Source organism: Rhinatrema bivittatum, chromosome 10 (assembly GCF_901001135.1).
Source record: "Rhinatrema bivittatum chromosome 10, aRhiBiv1.1, whole genome shotgun sequence".
Lineage (NCBI taxonomy): Eukaryota > Metazoa > Chordata > Amphibia > Gymnophiona > Rhinatrematidae > Rhinatrema > Rhinatrema bivittatum.
In genome coordinates this window covers 106,946,261-106,960,395 of record NC_042624.1, presented here as the reverse complement: position 1 = coordinate 106,960,395, position 14,135 = coordinate 106,946,261, and the positions used below count along the sequence as shown (strand labels likewise).

The window sequence follows — 14,135 nt, the reverse complement described above, 5'->3', positions numbered from 1 at the left end:
CTTGTGGATGTGTGGACCCTTGGCCAGAGGTGCAAGTTGTTACTGCCGGTGGGAAAGAGTCCCACAGGTCCACACCGTCAGGAGGCGACGTATAGGCACAGGGGAGAGCTCTGGGCACAGTAATGGAGAGATCCCCAGGGACCAGGAGGGAACCCCCGTAGGATGGCAGACAGGAGGCAGTACCTGGACAGAGACCCTGAAGGGAGAGGCGCCAGCCAGACCGCGGAGCGGAAGGCACGGGACTAGCCCTGCGGAAGGTTTCTCCGGGAAGGCAGCCCCGAGGGGCAGAGCTGTGCAGCGTAATGGGCGTGGATGTAGTGGCGCAGGTCAACCCGCGGAGCAGGGAAGCCCGAGCCAGATGTTAGCTGCTGATGTAGGCAGAATCCCGGAGAGCGGTGGAATGCAGACAGTCTAATGTAGACGCGACCCCGGGGAGCGGGGCAGCTGACAGTCACAGAATACAGGAGAGAACAGCCCCGAGAAGCAGGGAGGCTCTGAGAGTCACTTGAGCTTGTAGGCGCGGCCCGAGGAGCGGGAAGGCGCAGACAATCTTGCGTAGGAACACGAAGGCAGGAGTTGTAGACACATACGGAACTTGTTGCCAAGTCGGCTTGCTGGGGGCGAAGGTGGAGCTTTAGTACAGAAGTCCGATGACACCAAAGAGGCTTCAAAGGCAGGGCCGGTGACGCGTGCGCCTAGGAAGGCCCGAAGTCGTAATGGGAAGTGGAGACGTCCATGCCGCCATGAGGAGTCTCTGGTATCACAGCGGTGCAGGCTGGCCCATGCTGCGAGCAGACCCAGGGAGGGCAGGAGAGCGGTGCAAGTAGTAAGTACATGCGGTCGCAGCCGTCTGTGACCGACAGTCATAACAGAAGGATATAAATGTCTTAGACCAGCAACCCAAGCAACAGTCATGAGCTCATTGTATAGTGCCCTACAGGAAAGAAACCGCCAAGTCTTGCAGAAACCCCCATATTGCAGCACTCTGAACCCACAATAGTTTTTTGGCCCAGTGCATGGCTTAACAACCTCTGTGGGAGCGCTCAGTTGCTAAGCACAAAAATTAAAGATTAGTTGCTCTTGCATTAATCTGAACAAAACAAGTTACTTCCTGTTAATAATGGGTTAAGTAACATGCAGCAAGCTGCACAGTAAACACCTCTACTTTAATGCCTAGATTCAATTTCTCTGGCCAAATAACCCCCTGGAAGGCACAGCTGTATGTGTCTGCAATGAGTTTTATAAGAATGGAAATAGGAATTTGAGTATATTGTACATTTATAGAGGTAGCTACAGCAAATTTCACTTCCTTGTAAAGCCTGCCGGTATACAATTGACAGCTCAATACAGTAAAGTGTGGCTGCGGTTACCCTGCGCCTAACCAGCTTTCTACTCACTTTTCGGCCGCGTTAGTCCAACCCGCGATACACTATCCCCTTTAACCTACTCCTACTGCGTCCTAAAATCCCCGGGCAACCCCTTCCGCACGCGGCATGTATATGAGATGTAAACGATCGAATTAGCTATTCCCTACCATCCAGTAACCCGCGCCCCGACTATCGTTTTTTTACCCTGCCGTTTTGCCGCGCGTTTAACCTGCTAACTTACCGCCTACCCTTACCCCTGCGTTAGAGGCAGGGGTAAGGGTAGACGGCAAACTTTCCCCCAGCCCCCGCTCATCTGCCCCGGCCGCGTCCATGGGTGCCGGTCTCCGGGGCAGCCCCAGTCCTCTCCCCTGCTCCCGAAGCAAAAAAAAAGCGAAAAAAAAAATAGCAAGAGAGCGAGGGGAGAGAGGACGGGCAATCCTACGCTCGGGATTGTCAGCCCTCTCCCCTCCTCCCGAAGCAGGGCACGAAAAGCAGCCTTGCTCCGGGAGGAGGGACTGGTAGTGTAAAGCGACGAAGCGACTTACTTTTTGCAGCCCCCCTCCGGACATCGGCGAGGACGACCCCCTCTCCTGCCTCCAGCTGACCGCGAAGATGGACGCCTGCACGGGCGAAAGCGGCCCCTGTTCGTGCAATTGGGCCGCTCAAGGCGTGACGTCACATGGTAGGAGCACTGGCTGGCCGGCGCCGTATTTAAAGATGGCGCCGGCCAGCCAGTGCTCCTACCATGTGACAGGAGCCGGCCAATGGCACGGATACCCTGTCACATGGTAAGGGCAAAGGGCCATGGGCACCATCTTTTTGAGTGGCAGCCGACGGCCCGAGAACGGGAGATCGCTCCCGGGACCACCACTAGACCACCAGGTAATTTTAAAATGTTTTGGGGGGCTCGGGAGGGTGGGGGTCGTTTTTAAAGGGTCGGGTGGTTTTTTGTTTTTTTTTTTTATCGGGCCATCGGCGCCATTTTTGAGTGGCAGCCAAAATAGCGCCGATGGCCCGAGAGCGGGAGATCGGTCCCCGCGCCCCCACTGGACCACCAGGTAATCGTAAAATGTTTTGGGGAGGTTCGGGAGGGTGGGGGAAGGTAAGGGGTTAATTTTAAAGGGTTAGGCCTCACTAAAAAAAACCAAAACACAACGATGTGAATCGGAACCAATTCCGATTCACATCACCCATGATCAGATTTTTTTCCCCCCTCTAGCCGAACCCGATCGGGCACATTCACATCTCTAGTAGCTATAAAGTGCCTCACCTGTCTAGTAGTGCTTTAGAGAAGATAAGTAGGTGACATCACCACCAGAAGGGCAGGCACACTTTGGTAGTGCTCCTGCTCCCCGAGAAGTGCTGCATGCCATGAGGCAAGGTTGCAGAGGGTGGGGGCATAGAAGAGAATCATTGTGCTCTGTGAGGGCTGCGGGGGGGGGCAAAGTGAGCAAGGCCATTCTCTCCCGTCATTTGTGATTTGCTGGAGGTCACACAGAGAACAAGTGGAAGAGATACGATGCAAGCCTGGGAATCCAAGATAAATTGAGTTTGCACAGTTCAGTGAAGTCTTGCAGTTGATATCACAGTGTTGCCCCTTTAAGGCATTCTCTTCTTCCTGAATGTATAACTGTGGCCTACCCTTTGGGACAAGACAGAATATATTACTTTACAGCAGAATAAAGCTTGCAGCTATCAGAACCAGAAAGCACTCCTCACACCTTTTTTGAAGAGCTCATCTTACCTGATCTGGAGATTTCTATTTCAAAAGACCAAATTATATATAAAATTACACTTAAGGAAGCAAAACATCTAAGAAGTCACAGACTTCTGCTACATAAATTTTAGCCACAAAGAGGTGTCAGCAGGACTCCCTGGCCACTCCGGGAAGGGTCAGGTTTCGGTTGGGCTTGCACCACATCGAAGACACACACTTTCTTTCCATCCATCCCCCGACCCACATCACTAACCCTTCTAGAATTATTCCAGATGCTTTTCAAAGGATTTCTGCTGCTGTAGAGCAGGAAAGCGAAACATTGCTTTAAATATTATTAATACAAACAGGATTAAATTAATCCCAGCTGTTAGCCACAACTGGTGGAATAATACCCAAGATTTTCCGGATGAGAAAGCAGTACGCAGGCGCAATGTGAGGACTCATGAAATCCCCAAAGCACTGGTGGCAAGCTTGCCCCGCAGGATTTATTTATTACCCATTGTATGTGTTTTCCTGCAAAGAGGCAGAGGGGGGAGAGGGAGCAAGAGAGACAGAGAAATGACTGAGAAGACCAGAGAACAGGGACTGAGAGCCTTATGTGCATCCTCACCTTACATAAATCAATTACCTCTGAAGTGCAGGTTTCCTCCAAAAGCTTAAGGGCTGATTTGTCACAAATTAGAATGCGCCAAGCTCAATACTACAGGAAAACGTTTTTTTAATATTTAATGAATACTTCAGTTCTGTGTTCACTAAAGAAGACCCTGGAGAAGGACTGTCACTAGTTAACAAGAAACTAGAGGGGAATGGAGTAGATGTAACTCCATTTACAGTAGAGAATGTATGGGAAGAGCTAGGGGAAACTGAAAGTGGACAAAGCCATGGGGCCTGATGAGGTTCATCCCAGGATACTGAGGGAGCTCAGAGATGTGCTGGCGGGTCCACTGTGTGACCTGTTCAATAGATCCCTGGAAATGGGAGTGGTGCCGAGTAATTGGAGGAGAGCGGTGGTGATCCCGCTTCACAAAAGTGGGAGCAGAGAGGAGGCTGGTTAGCCTCACCTCGGTGGTAGGAAAAATAATGGAGTCACTGTTAAAAGAAGGAATAGTGAACTATCTACAGTTGGAAGAATTGCTGGACCAGAGGCAGCATGGATTCACCAGGGGAAGATCCTGTCAGACAAATCTGATAGACTTTTTTGACTGGGTAACCAAGGAATTGGATCAAGGAAGAGCATTCGATGTCATCTACTTGGATTTCAGCAAAGCTTTTGATACGGTTCTGCACAGGAGACTGGTGAATAAAATAAGAAGCTTAGGAGTGAGTGCCAAGGTGGTGGCCTGGATTGCAAACTGATTGACGGACAAAAGACAAATGTGTGATGGTAAATGGAACTTACTCTGAAGAGACAGCGGTGTTGAGCGGAGTGCCGCAAGGGTCAGTGTTGGGACCAGTCCTGTTCAATATCTTTGTAAGCGACATTGCGGAAGGGATAGAAGGTAAGGTTTGTCTTTTTGCAGATGACACTAAGATCTACAACAGAGTGGACACGCCGTAAGGAGTGGAGAGAATGAGACGGGATTTAAGGAAACTGGAAGAGTGGTCGAAGATATGGCAGCTGAGATTCAATGCCAAGAAGTGCAGAGTCATGCATATGGGGAGTGGAAATCCGAAAGAACTATATTCAATGGGGGGAGAAGGGCTGATATGCATGGGGCAGGAGAGAGACCTTGGGGTGATAGTGTCTAATGATATGAAGTCTGCAAAACAATGCGACAAGGCGATAGCTAAAGCCAGAAGAATGCTGGGCTGCATAGAGAGAGGAATATTGAGTAAGAAAAGGGAAGTGATTATCCCCTTGTATAGGTCCTTGGTGAGGCCTCACCTGGAGTACTGTGTTCAGTTCTGGAAGGGACAGAGACAGGATGGAGGCGGTCCCGAGAAGGGCGACCAAAAAGGTGGAGGGTCTTCATCAAATGACTTATGAGGAGAGATTGAAGAATCTAAATATGTACACCCTGGAGGAAAGGAGGAGCAGGGGTGATATGATACAGACTTTCGGATACTTGAAAGGTTTTAATGATCCAAAGACAACAACAAACCTTTTCCGTTGCAAAAAAAAATCAGCAGAACCAGGGGGTCACAATTTAAAACTCCAGGGAGGAAGACTCAGAACCAATGTCAGGAAGTATTTCTTCACGAAGAGAGTGAGGATGCCTGGAACGCTCTTCCAGAGGAAGTGGTGAAGACCAAAACTGTGAAGGATTTCAAAGGGGCGTGGGATAAGTATTGTGGATCCATAAAGTCTAGAGGATGTGAATGAAGAGAAGAGGCATGGGGGTGGCTTGCGGGAATGACGGCTACTACCTGGAGATGAATATCCTTATTCAATAAACATACACACGGGTAATGCGACTCCAACATTGCTCTATGCTTCAACGGCAAGAGGAAATGTGGAAAAAAGGATTTGCATCCACATAAAAGCAGGGCAGTAGCTTGCTTGTTATGGTGGTTACTACCCCAAAACCAAAAATGCCTGATACTTCACTTTCAATGCATATCCAGCATACCTCTCTGCTTCAACGGCAGGGGGAATGAAGAAAAGATGTTTTATATTCAGATATCTACCAACAAGGACTGAATTATATAGTCTGGGTAAAACAAATAAGCATGGGTGTAGCTTGCTTGTTACAGTGGTTACTACCCCAAATCAAGCCTGATACTTCTCTTAGAATACATATCCAGTGCATCTCACTGCTTCAACAGCAGGGGGAATGAAGAAAAGAGGATTTATATTCAAACAACTAACAAGGACTGAATTGCACAGGCTGGGTAAACAAGCTTCGGAGTAGCTTGCTTATTACGGCAGTTACTACCCCAAACCAATTAGCTGGATACTTCACTTAGATGCAGCTCCAGCACTGCTATCTACGATGGCGGGGGTGGAAGGGAAATAGAACCAAAAAAATTATTTAAAGGGAGAAGAGTAACAGAAAAGTATGAAAAAAAAAAGTGTAAAACCTTGCTGGGCAGACTGGATGGACTGTTTGGTCTTCTTCTGCCATCATTTCTATGTTTAAAGACCTAATCCAGTCTAATTAGAGTAAAATGTTAGCACTCTTCATGACAATGTGGACTGTTTAGTAAAGGCATGGTCGGGACAATTAAATTCAGTGGCATTATGACTGAAACTTCTGCACACTCTTTAGTAAGTGAAAAGGTTACACAACACCTAAGAAAGAACCATTATTCATAGTGATGTGCTGTACAGCAGGGGTAACCAACTCCAGGCCTCAAAAGCTACAGACAAGCCTGGTTTTCAGGATATCCACAATAAATATGCATAAGAGATTTGCATACAATGGAGGCAGTGCATGCACATCTCTCTCACATATTCATTGTGGATATCCTGATCATCAGGCAGGTTTGGTTCTTGAGAGCCAGAGATGGCCAATCCTGCACTACAGCATCCATTGGTTCACAGTGTGACCCACCTACTTCAAAGCAGCATATTTTCCAATGAGACATCCTCAACAGTCAGCACCATCTTCAATAGTTCAAACTCTAACACCCCTAAATTGTTTTTAGTATTGATGCCAAATTCCTATAGAAGAATCCCACCCCTCACATTGAGAACATAAGAACATGCCATACTGGGTCAGACCAAGGGTCCATCAAGCCCAGCATCCTGTTTCCAATCCAGGCCATAAGAACCTGGCAAGTACCCAAAATCTAAGTCTATTCCATGTTACTGTTGCTAGTAATAAATTATCCAATCCTTTTTTTAAACACAGCTACACTAACCACATCCTCTGGCAACAAATTCCAGAGTTTGTGCGTTGAGTGAAGAAGAACTTTCTCTGATTAGTTTTAAATGTGCCACTTGCTAACTTCATGGAGTGCCTCCTAGTCTTTCTATTATCCGAAAGAGTAAATAACCGATTCACATCTACCCGTTCTAGACCTCTCATACTAAAGGATACACCAGGGGGCAGGTAACTCCAATCCTTCCAGTGACACAAACCAGTCAGGATTTCAAGATAGCCACACTGAATATTCTTGAAATGTGTTTGCATGCCCTGCCTCCACTGCATGCAAATACATCTCATGCATATTCATTGTGGATATTCTAAAACCTCTGCCGATTTTCGGCACTGGAGGACCAGAGTTGTCTACCCCATGGAATGCACTCATTCTCAAACCAGGAAAGCCTCATCCTGAAACTGTAAGTCACTGTGCGCATCAGAATTTGTTTAAGAGAAATCTTTAAAAAACAAACAAACAAACAAACCACCAAAATCAGCATGCTTTCCCTTCATTTGGGTCCGCCCCCTCCTGACTTTTCATCTGGTTTAAGTACTCTGATCATGCAAAGGAGCCAAATGCCTCTATGTAAACACCAAACCAAGAAAAAGGGTGCAAATGTTTTTGTTGCTATAAAAAGTTTGTCCGGTTACAAAGCAATTTTTATCTTGCAGTGTTTAGTTCCAGAGAAAGCCAGTCTTCAGAATGCTTTGAAAGCGAAAAAAACCCCAAAACAAAAAAAAAACAAAACCCAACCACAACGGGAGGGGAAAGAACCTGGAAACCGTACCCCAAAATGACACCCCATGTATTCCCCCCAGAACATCCCCTATGCAGAACAGATCAGGACCCAGTAATTAAATCCTGCCCCCCTCCCTCCACCCCGCATAAAGACTAGCATTAGTCGGATAACACCCAACGGCGATCTTCAGTCCCTTTTTACAGCAAACTAAAGCTTACCATTGTGGCTGATCTCAGGCTGACAGGTAGCCTTCTGTCCTTCCAATAAACGCTGCTTAGTTTACAGTTTTGCGTAGGAAAGTGCGGGTAATTCAATGGAATGGTATTTATTCCTGGCATCTGGTAATAGGTGCATGTGAGGACTTAACCAATCAGCAATACAAGGCTGAAGGGAAACATGACATAGGCCAATGTCACAGGGCTGGCTTTGTTTACATCTACGACACGTTTTGCCAGATCACGATATTCCCCCCCCCCCAAAAAAAAAAACAAACAAACAAAAAAAAACCCCAGCCCCCTAAGGCCAGGAACGATTTGTAATGTAAGATGCCATGCCCTGCACTCTTGATGATTTACTGTTCGGGGGTAATTGGCAGCCACGTGCGGACCCAAAGCAAGGCCGGCGGCAGAGCTCCGCGTCCTCAGTTCCAATCACCCCCCCTCCCTGCTCGTGGTCTTAACAGCGCAGGAAATGGACCGCAGTGGCACCTGCCTCCTTCTCCTCCAATGGGAGCAGCGCATCTGTGTCGGATCGAGTTTCTATTGGCTGAAAGAAGCTGGCATTAACCCCCCTCCCCCCCCCAAACGCACGTCCTCCACCAGCTTCTTACGCAAAGGGCTCGGGCAGCGAGGGATAAACACAGGCAGCTTCCCTCCATCAGCTTGAGCTGTCAGTAGCAGCAGCAGCAGGGCAGCAGCTTGGTCCCTGAGCACCACTAACGCCGGACCTTTGTCCTGCCGCTCTCGGACTGTGTGTGCGTGCGTGTGCCCTGGGCTAATTCGCTCATCCGTTCTGGCTATTTTTTTTTTCTTACCAGACCCACCGCAGGCTCGGGGCCAGTTGCACTTGCGCTATAGTTCGTCTCTTTCATTTCGGCAGATGCTTGCATCTGCTGATGATTAGGCAATAGCCTCATCCCACGTTGCTTTTCTTTTTTTTTTTTTAATCTCTTCAGCTGGTCCAGCTTTAATCTATGCCATATCATAAAGAGACGCATTCCCTACTAGACTAATGCTAAAAATGAACCACCCAATATATCTGTCTGAACTAACCCTGCAATAACAAAAGCAATGTAGGTGGACTTAATACCACAAACACTCACACCCAACTCTCATTCAAAACACAACCCCGGCGACTTAGCATCGTTTTTCTAACCAGGGATGAAAGCACTGCTCAGTCCATTATTCAGAAAGGAACACATTCTTTTTCCAGCGACAGCACATATCGCTGCAAACCTTAAAGGCTTACTAAGAATCAACACAAGAAATAATACAAGAAATACATTCGGAACCACTGATGTTATGAATTTCACTGCCAAAAAGATTTACTCCCACTCTGGGATCTGAACATAAGGCCCTTGACTTCTCTCCACATGTTTTGCTAGGCAAAAAGTAATTTATTACTACAAGATAAAAAAAAGAGAATATAACTTTATGTAAAAAGGAAAATAAAATTTAAAAAACACAACAAGCCAAATTCCCATGGGAAAAAAAAAAAGAAAATGTGGCCTGTAATACAGAACAGATGATCTCAAAATAAAATCAGAATGGCACAGCCTTAAGCAAACTTTGCTGTAAGTGAACATAGGTGGTTTGGAGACTGTGGTGCGGAATATTAGAATCACATGCTGTTATGTTATTAATCTTGCCTTTGGAAGTCAGACTTTTTTTTTTTTTTTTTTTTTAGTTCCCCATTGTTTGTCTGTCTAGTTTAAGACAGTTCTAGCTTCAAATGATTTTATAGTGGGTAGGTTAAAGGTGATGCATCCTGTCATTTCGTTTTACTTTATTGCTTTTGGGCAGTCCTAAATATTTTGCTGGGCAGACTAGAAGGACCATTTGGGTCTTTACTTTCATTTATTGTGTTTCTAGGACATCCATACAATTACTTAACATATTAGGGTGTAAATTATCCTTGATCCACACCTGCACCACACTATTGATCATTCCTGGGCCTTTCATATGGTACGAAGTGGACCAAGAATCTTCCTGGAGTATAAGGTGGCCTGTGTGGATGCCTCAAGAAAAAATGGCCAGATTTTAAAGAGCATTTACTCAAGTAAAACTTGATTTTACATATATAAATGCACTTTACCCGAGTAAGTGGGCTTTTGAAAATTGCTACAATATATGCCATTGAATTGTCCATAGGATTTAGTCAAGTAAGTGCACTTTACAGGAGTAAATGTATTTTGAAAATTGCTATGATAGTATGCTACATTTATGCACGTAACTCCTTTGAAAATTACCCCCAAAGGGTACACTTATGCAGTCTCCCTTACAGGCATTATTGAAAAGATCAGGGGTGGCCAACTCCAGTTCTCAGGAGCCATGTTCAGGATCTCCACAATGAATATGCACGACAGATTTGCAAGCACTGCCTCCTTTGCATGCAAACTTATCTCATGCATATTCATTGTAAATATCCTTTAAAGCTGGCCTTGTTTGTGGCTCTGGCATATGGGAGTTGGCCATCCCTGCAATAGATTTTCTCTGTTCTCTGCACATAACACATTACACTCTTCGGATCCCCATTCAGCACAAAAGCCAACACTATACAGTCTTGTAGCATTAATAAACCGTGCCTCCTTTCCTGCACCTCATATAACCTTCCTTCCATCCCGCCCCCCCCCCCATTCTTAGCATTTCTTGGTTTTCCAGCTGACTCTGCATTTTCCATAGCACCAAGGTTCTCTCCGCCCTTCAATCGTCTTCCAAAGTTTACATTCACAACAGGATTCTAGATCTGTATCTGTTGAAGGTATCTCCTTGGCTAAAAATTACTCTGAGCACTTATGACTGGAAATGTTACCACTTATATGTGAGACTTTCCATCTAATCTGCTTCAATCTTCCATGCCCAATTAGGCTGCCAAGCAAACAAGTCTAAATCATAGTTATATCCTGGAAAATTGCGTGCAACCAAATTCTGCCAGAATGCCATGCCTCATATTTACTGTACTGCCAGGAAATTTAGAACTGACATCCCTTAGGATAGATATACTGTGGCAAAACCAAGAGGCATATGTAATGCATTTCATCAAAACTCTTCTGTCATCAAGGAGCAAGTGGGAAAGGATTTCCCTCTTGGGATTTATTTTTTTTTGTTTCAGTTGCAAAACCTTTTCCCACTCCCTGGTCTTCATTTCCCTATAATGATCTGTACCTGTCAAGATGTCATTGCTGTAAATTTCCCAAACTCCAGAAACTGTACTGAGAAAGTTTAAAGGTAAAGGTCCTCATCCATCAAAACAGACAAACGCACAACACAAAAACTCTTCCAGTGAACCAGATGGGCAGGATGTTGGTTTACTCTAGATGGTTAAAATCTTTCCCAAGGCTGAAGGATAAGGGTCAAGCAGGTATCTTGTTGCCCCCCTGAAAGGAGATGCTCCTAACTTTTATTGCTAATACATGATAAATGATAAGAAGACAGCTCTTTTAGCTTGGGGTGGGGAGATCAATCAACGGTAACCTTTCACATGCTGGGTATGATGGAACCAGATGGGGTGCTCTGTATTTCGTTCCACCAATCTGTTTGCTCCACTACACAGTAAGGCTTTCCCTCCTCCTATGGTTCTGAATTTCTGTCCATTATCCCATGGCTGGTATTGATCACCAGTCAGATGCAGCAATTTGCTGAAGTCTGTAAAACGGCTATGACACTTTCTTACATGATAGATGGTCACACCCCTGGATCTTAATATAACCTGATTTATGTCTATATAGGTAATTTAAAGTCATATGTGGTATCTGGATTTTTATAAAATCGAACATCTTTATTTGGAAAGAAGTAAGATATAGTTCACAACTAAAACAAAAAAAGTTTACTTATGTTATATAAATATGTTTTCATGATGAGCATGCAGTCAAGCACCATAAAAATAGAGTATAACTATTGTGCTTCATTAAACAAAAAAAGGTTTCCTCTGCTGAACATGTTCAATAGCACTTTTTTTTTTTTTTTTTTTTTTTAAAGACTGTCCCTGCTCTTCCCTGGATTAATGGATCTGCGGCCGGGGACAGGGGCTTGGAAAACAGATGTTTCGCCTTGCTTACGACACGGCAGCCAGTTCCACGCCGCTGTCAACTTCTGCACCGCCTGGCTGCAAGGTCAGCCGCACTTCATAAAGCTTCACACGACAGCAAAGCCCCAGCCCCCCGCCCTGATTTACCTTTCCAGACACAATGCATCCGCCTTCTTTCGGGGTTGAAGCCCCCCCCCCCCTCCCCCCAAGAAAAAAAAAAAGTGACCATCAGCGGGAGGTGGGCAGAGAAGATGCTGTGTTTGCAGCGGGGCAGACAGCCCTGGCTTGATTTACGGCAGGGCTTTGGGAGATAGCGAGGCTGGGGGGGGGCGAGAGACAGCCTGCTGTTTACACTCTGGGGCAGGGGATTAAGTCCGGCTGGGATGGATCTGCTGCGGTGGGGGAGGGGAGGGGAGCCGGCCCCAGCCCCCAGGGCTTCAGCCAGCGGCGCTCGCGCCCCGATGCCTTATCCAGGGGCTTTAATTAAGGCAGCCCGTGCATTACGCAGGCTGCTCAGCTCCATGACGAAATTACAAGTCCGTCTCCCAGTTTATAAACTAATTATGGGGCTAATCCCGTCGGAAATGTTCTTTAATTATACAAATCACCAGCCGAAATTGCTACTTTGGGGAAAGTGAAAAACCTCTGGAAGGCAAGATGGTGCAACTTATCACCAAAAAAAAATAATAAAAAAATCCATTGCTTTGATTATTATTGCAAATAGTATTTTCCTCTCTCTTTCATATGTCCTGAAAGCGAAAAGAAACCTTGAACCCTTGGACTCGCAAACTCAGTAAGAGAGAAAAAGAGAAAAAAGAAGCTCCATAGACTTGCCCGACCCTTTTCACGATGACAGAAAAAGCGAGAGGGAGCGTTGGAAAAAAACGAAAAGAGAGAAGAATAAATAAAGAGAGCAGGTTAATTAATAAAAGGGAGATTAAAAAAAAAAAAAACGGGAAAAAAAAGCCTTCCTCACCCATGATCAGGCAGAAGAGGTCCAGCAGGATGAGCAGCACTTTCTTGCTGCCGCCGCCGCCGTCCTTGCAGCCGCCTCCGCCGCCGCTGTTATTGAGCGCCGGGCCGCCCCCGTTGCGGCTCTCCGGTCCCATCGCCTTGTCGTACTTGTAGCTCTGCATTGCCAGCACGGAACTCTCTCCCACGCCCCGATCCTCTCCGCCTTTCTGTACCCGCGAGCAAAGCCCCCGAGGAAGTGAAAGTCCCCCCCCACCACCCTGGCAAAACCTCCCCCCACCTCCCAAAAACAAAAACCCCGAAACCAGACCCAAAACACCGAAACCCCAAGCTGCCAAGTCTGGCGTCCGTTTCCTCCAAAAAAAAAAACCCAAAACTTCCAAACCGTAAAAAGTTCTTAGAAGTGAAGCAAAAAAAAAAAAGGGCCCGAAAGAAACAAAAACACAGAAAAAGCAGCGCCGCCGGGAGGGTGGAGAGGAGCGCGCAGCCCTGGCTCCTTATTGGCCAGCGAAATGAATGGAGGCGGTTCCCGGGGGGGGGGGGGCGGGGGCAGGCGGAGCGCAGGGGGACCCGGCCTCTCCCGCTGGACGCTGCCGGCTCGGGGCTGCAGTGCCGGATGGGAGCCGCCGCGCTGCGCGTGGACTTTTTATTCCCCCCCCCCCTCCCCTCCAGCGCCCCCCGGCCACCCCCTTCAAGTAACTGGCCTCGGCTCTGATGGGATTTCCAGGGACGGCCCCCTTCCTGAGGCTGGACTGATGCGGATGATAATTAACTCCACATTTTTTTCCCCTCTTCCAAAACGCAGGCAAAAAAAAAAAAGAAAAAGAAAAAGAAACTCCCACCGCGAGCAGGGTTAGGGAGTCCCTAGTGTTCACCTGCGGTAGAAAGCAAAAACTCAAATCTACTTTATATTAAGCAGGATGTTTAACCCTCCTTCCTTGGCGATGATGGTTGTATTATATCTCCGGGTCTGGATGGTTGCTGGGCGCTAATCCCCCCTCCCCCAATTCCACAGGATTTCAGTCTTAGCCGAAAGGTCACGAAAGGGCCATCCCTCAGCTCAGGGCTCAGACTCTGCTTCACTGCGTTATGATCCTCCTAGCCAGGAGGGAGAAGAGCAAGGACCGATTTGGGGGGCCGGCTGCCTGGCTATAGTGACTCTCTGACACTTGGACTGCAGCTGAAAAGAGGGACAGCCTGGGAAGGGCTTTATTTCGTGCCTGCTATTTCTTTTGACCTGTCTCCACTTTGGGGTTTGGAAAGTAAAAAAAAAAACAAAAAAAACTGT

The 14,135-nt window shown here is 46.9% G+C and overlaps 1 protein-coding gene across 1 annotated transcript in view; it reads right to left on the bottom strand.

Annotated features, from left to right (window-relative positions):
* Positions 1–13,123, bottom strand: part of PLPP3 (phospholipid phosphatase 3) — a 97,972-nt gene extending 84,849 nt beyond the window's left edge. Inside the window, exon 1 of the mRNA XM_029617992.1 lies at positions 12,852–13,123. Coding sequence (XP_029473852.1) covers positions 12,852–13,011 — 160 coding nt within the window. The 5' untranslated portion in view covers positions 13,012–13,123. The remainder of the gene's footprint in view (positions 1–12,851) is intronic.
* Between the last annotated feature and the right edge of the window lie 1,012 nt (positions 13,124–14,135).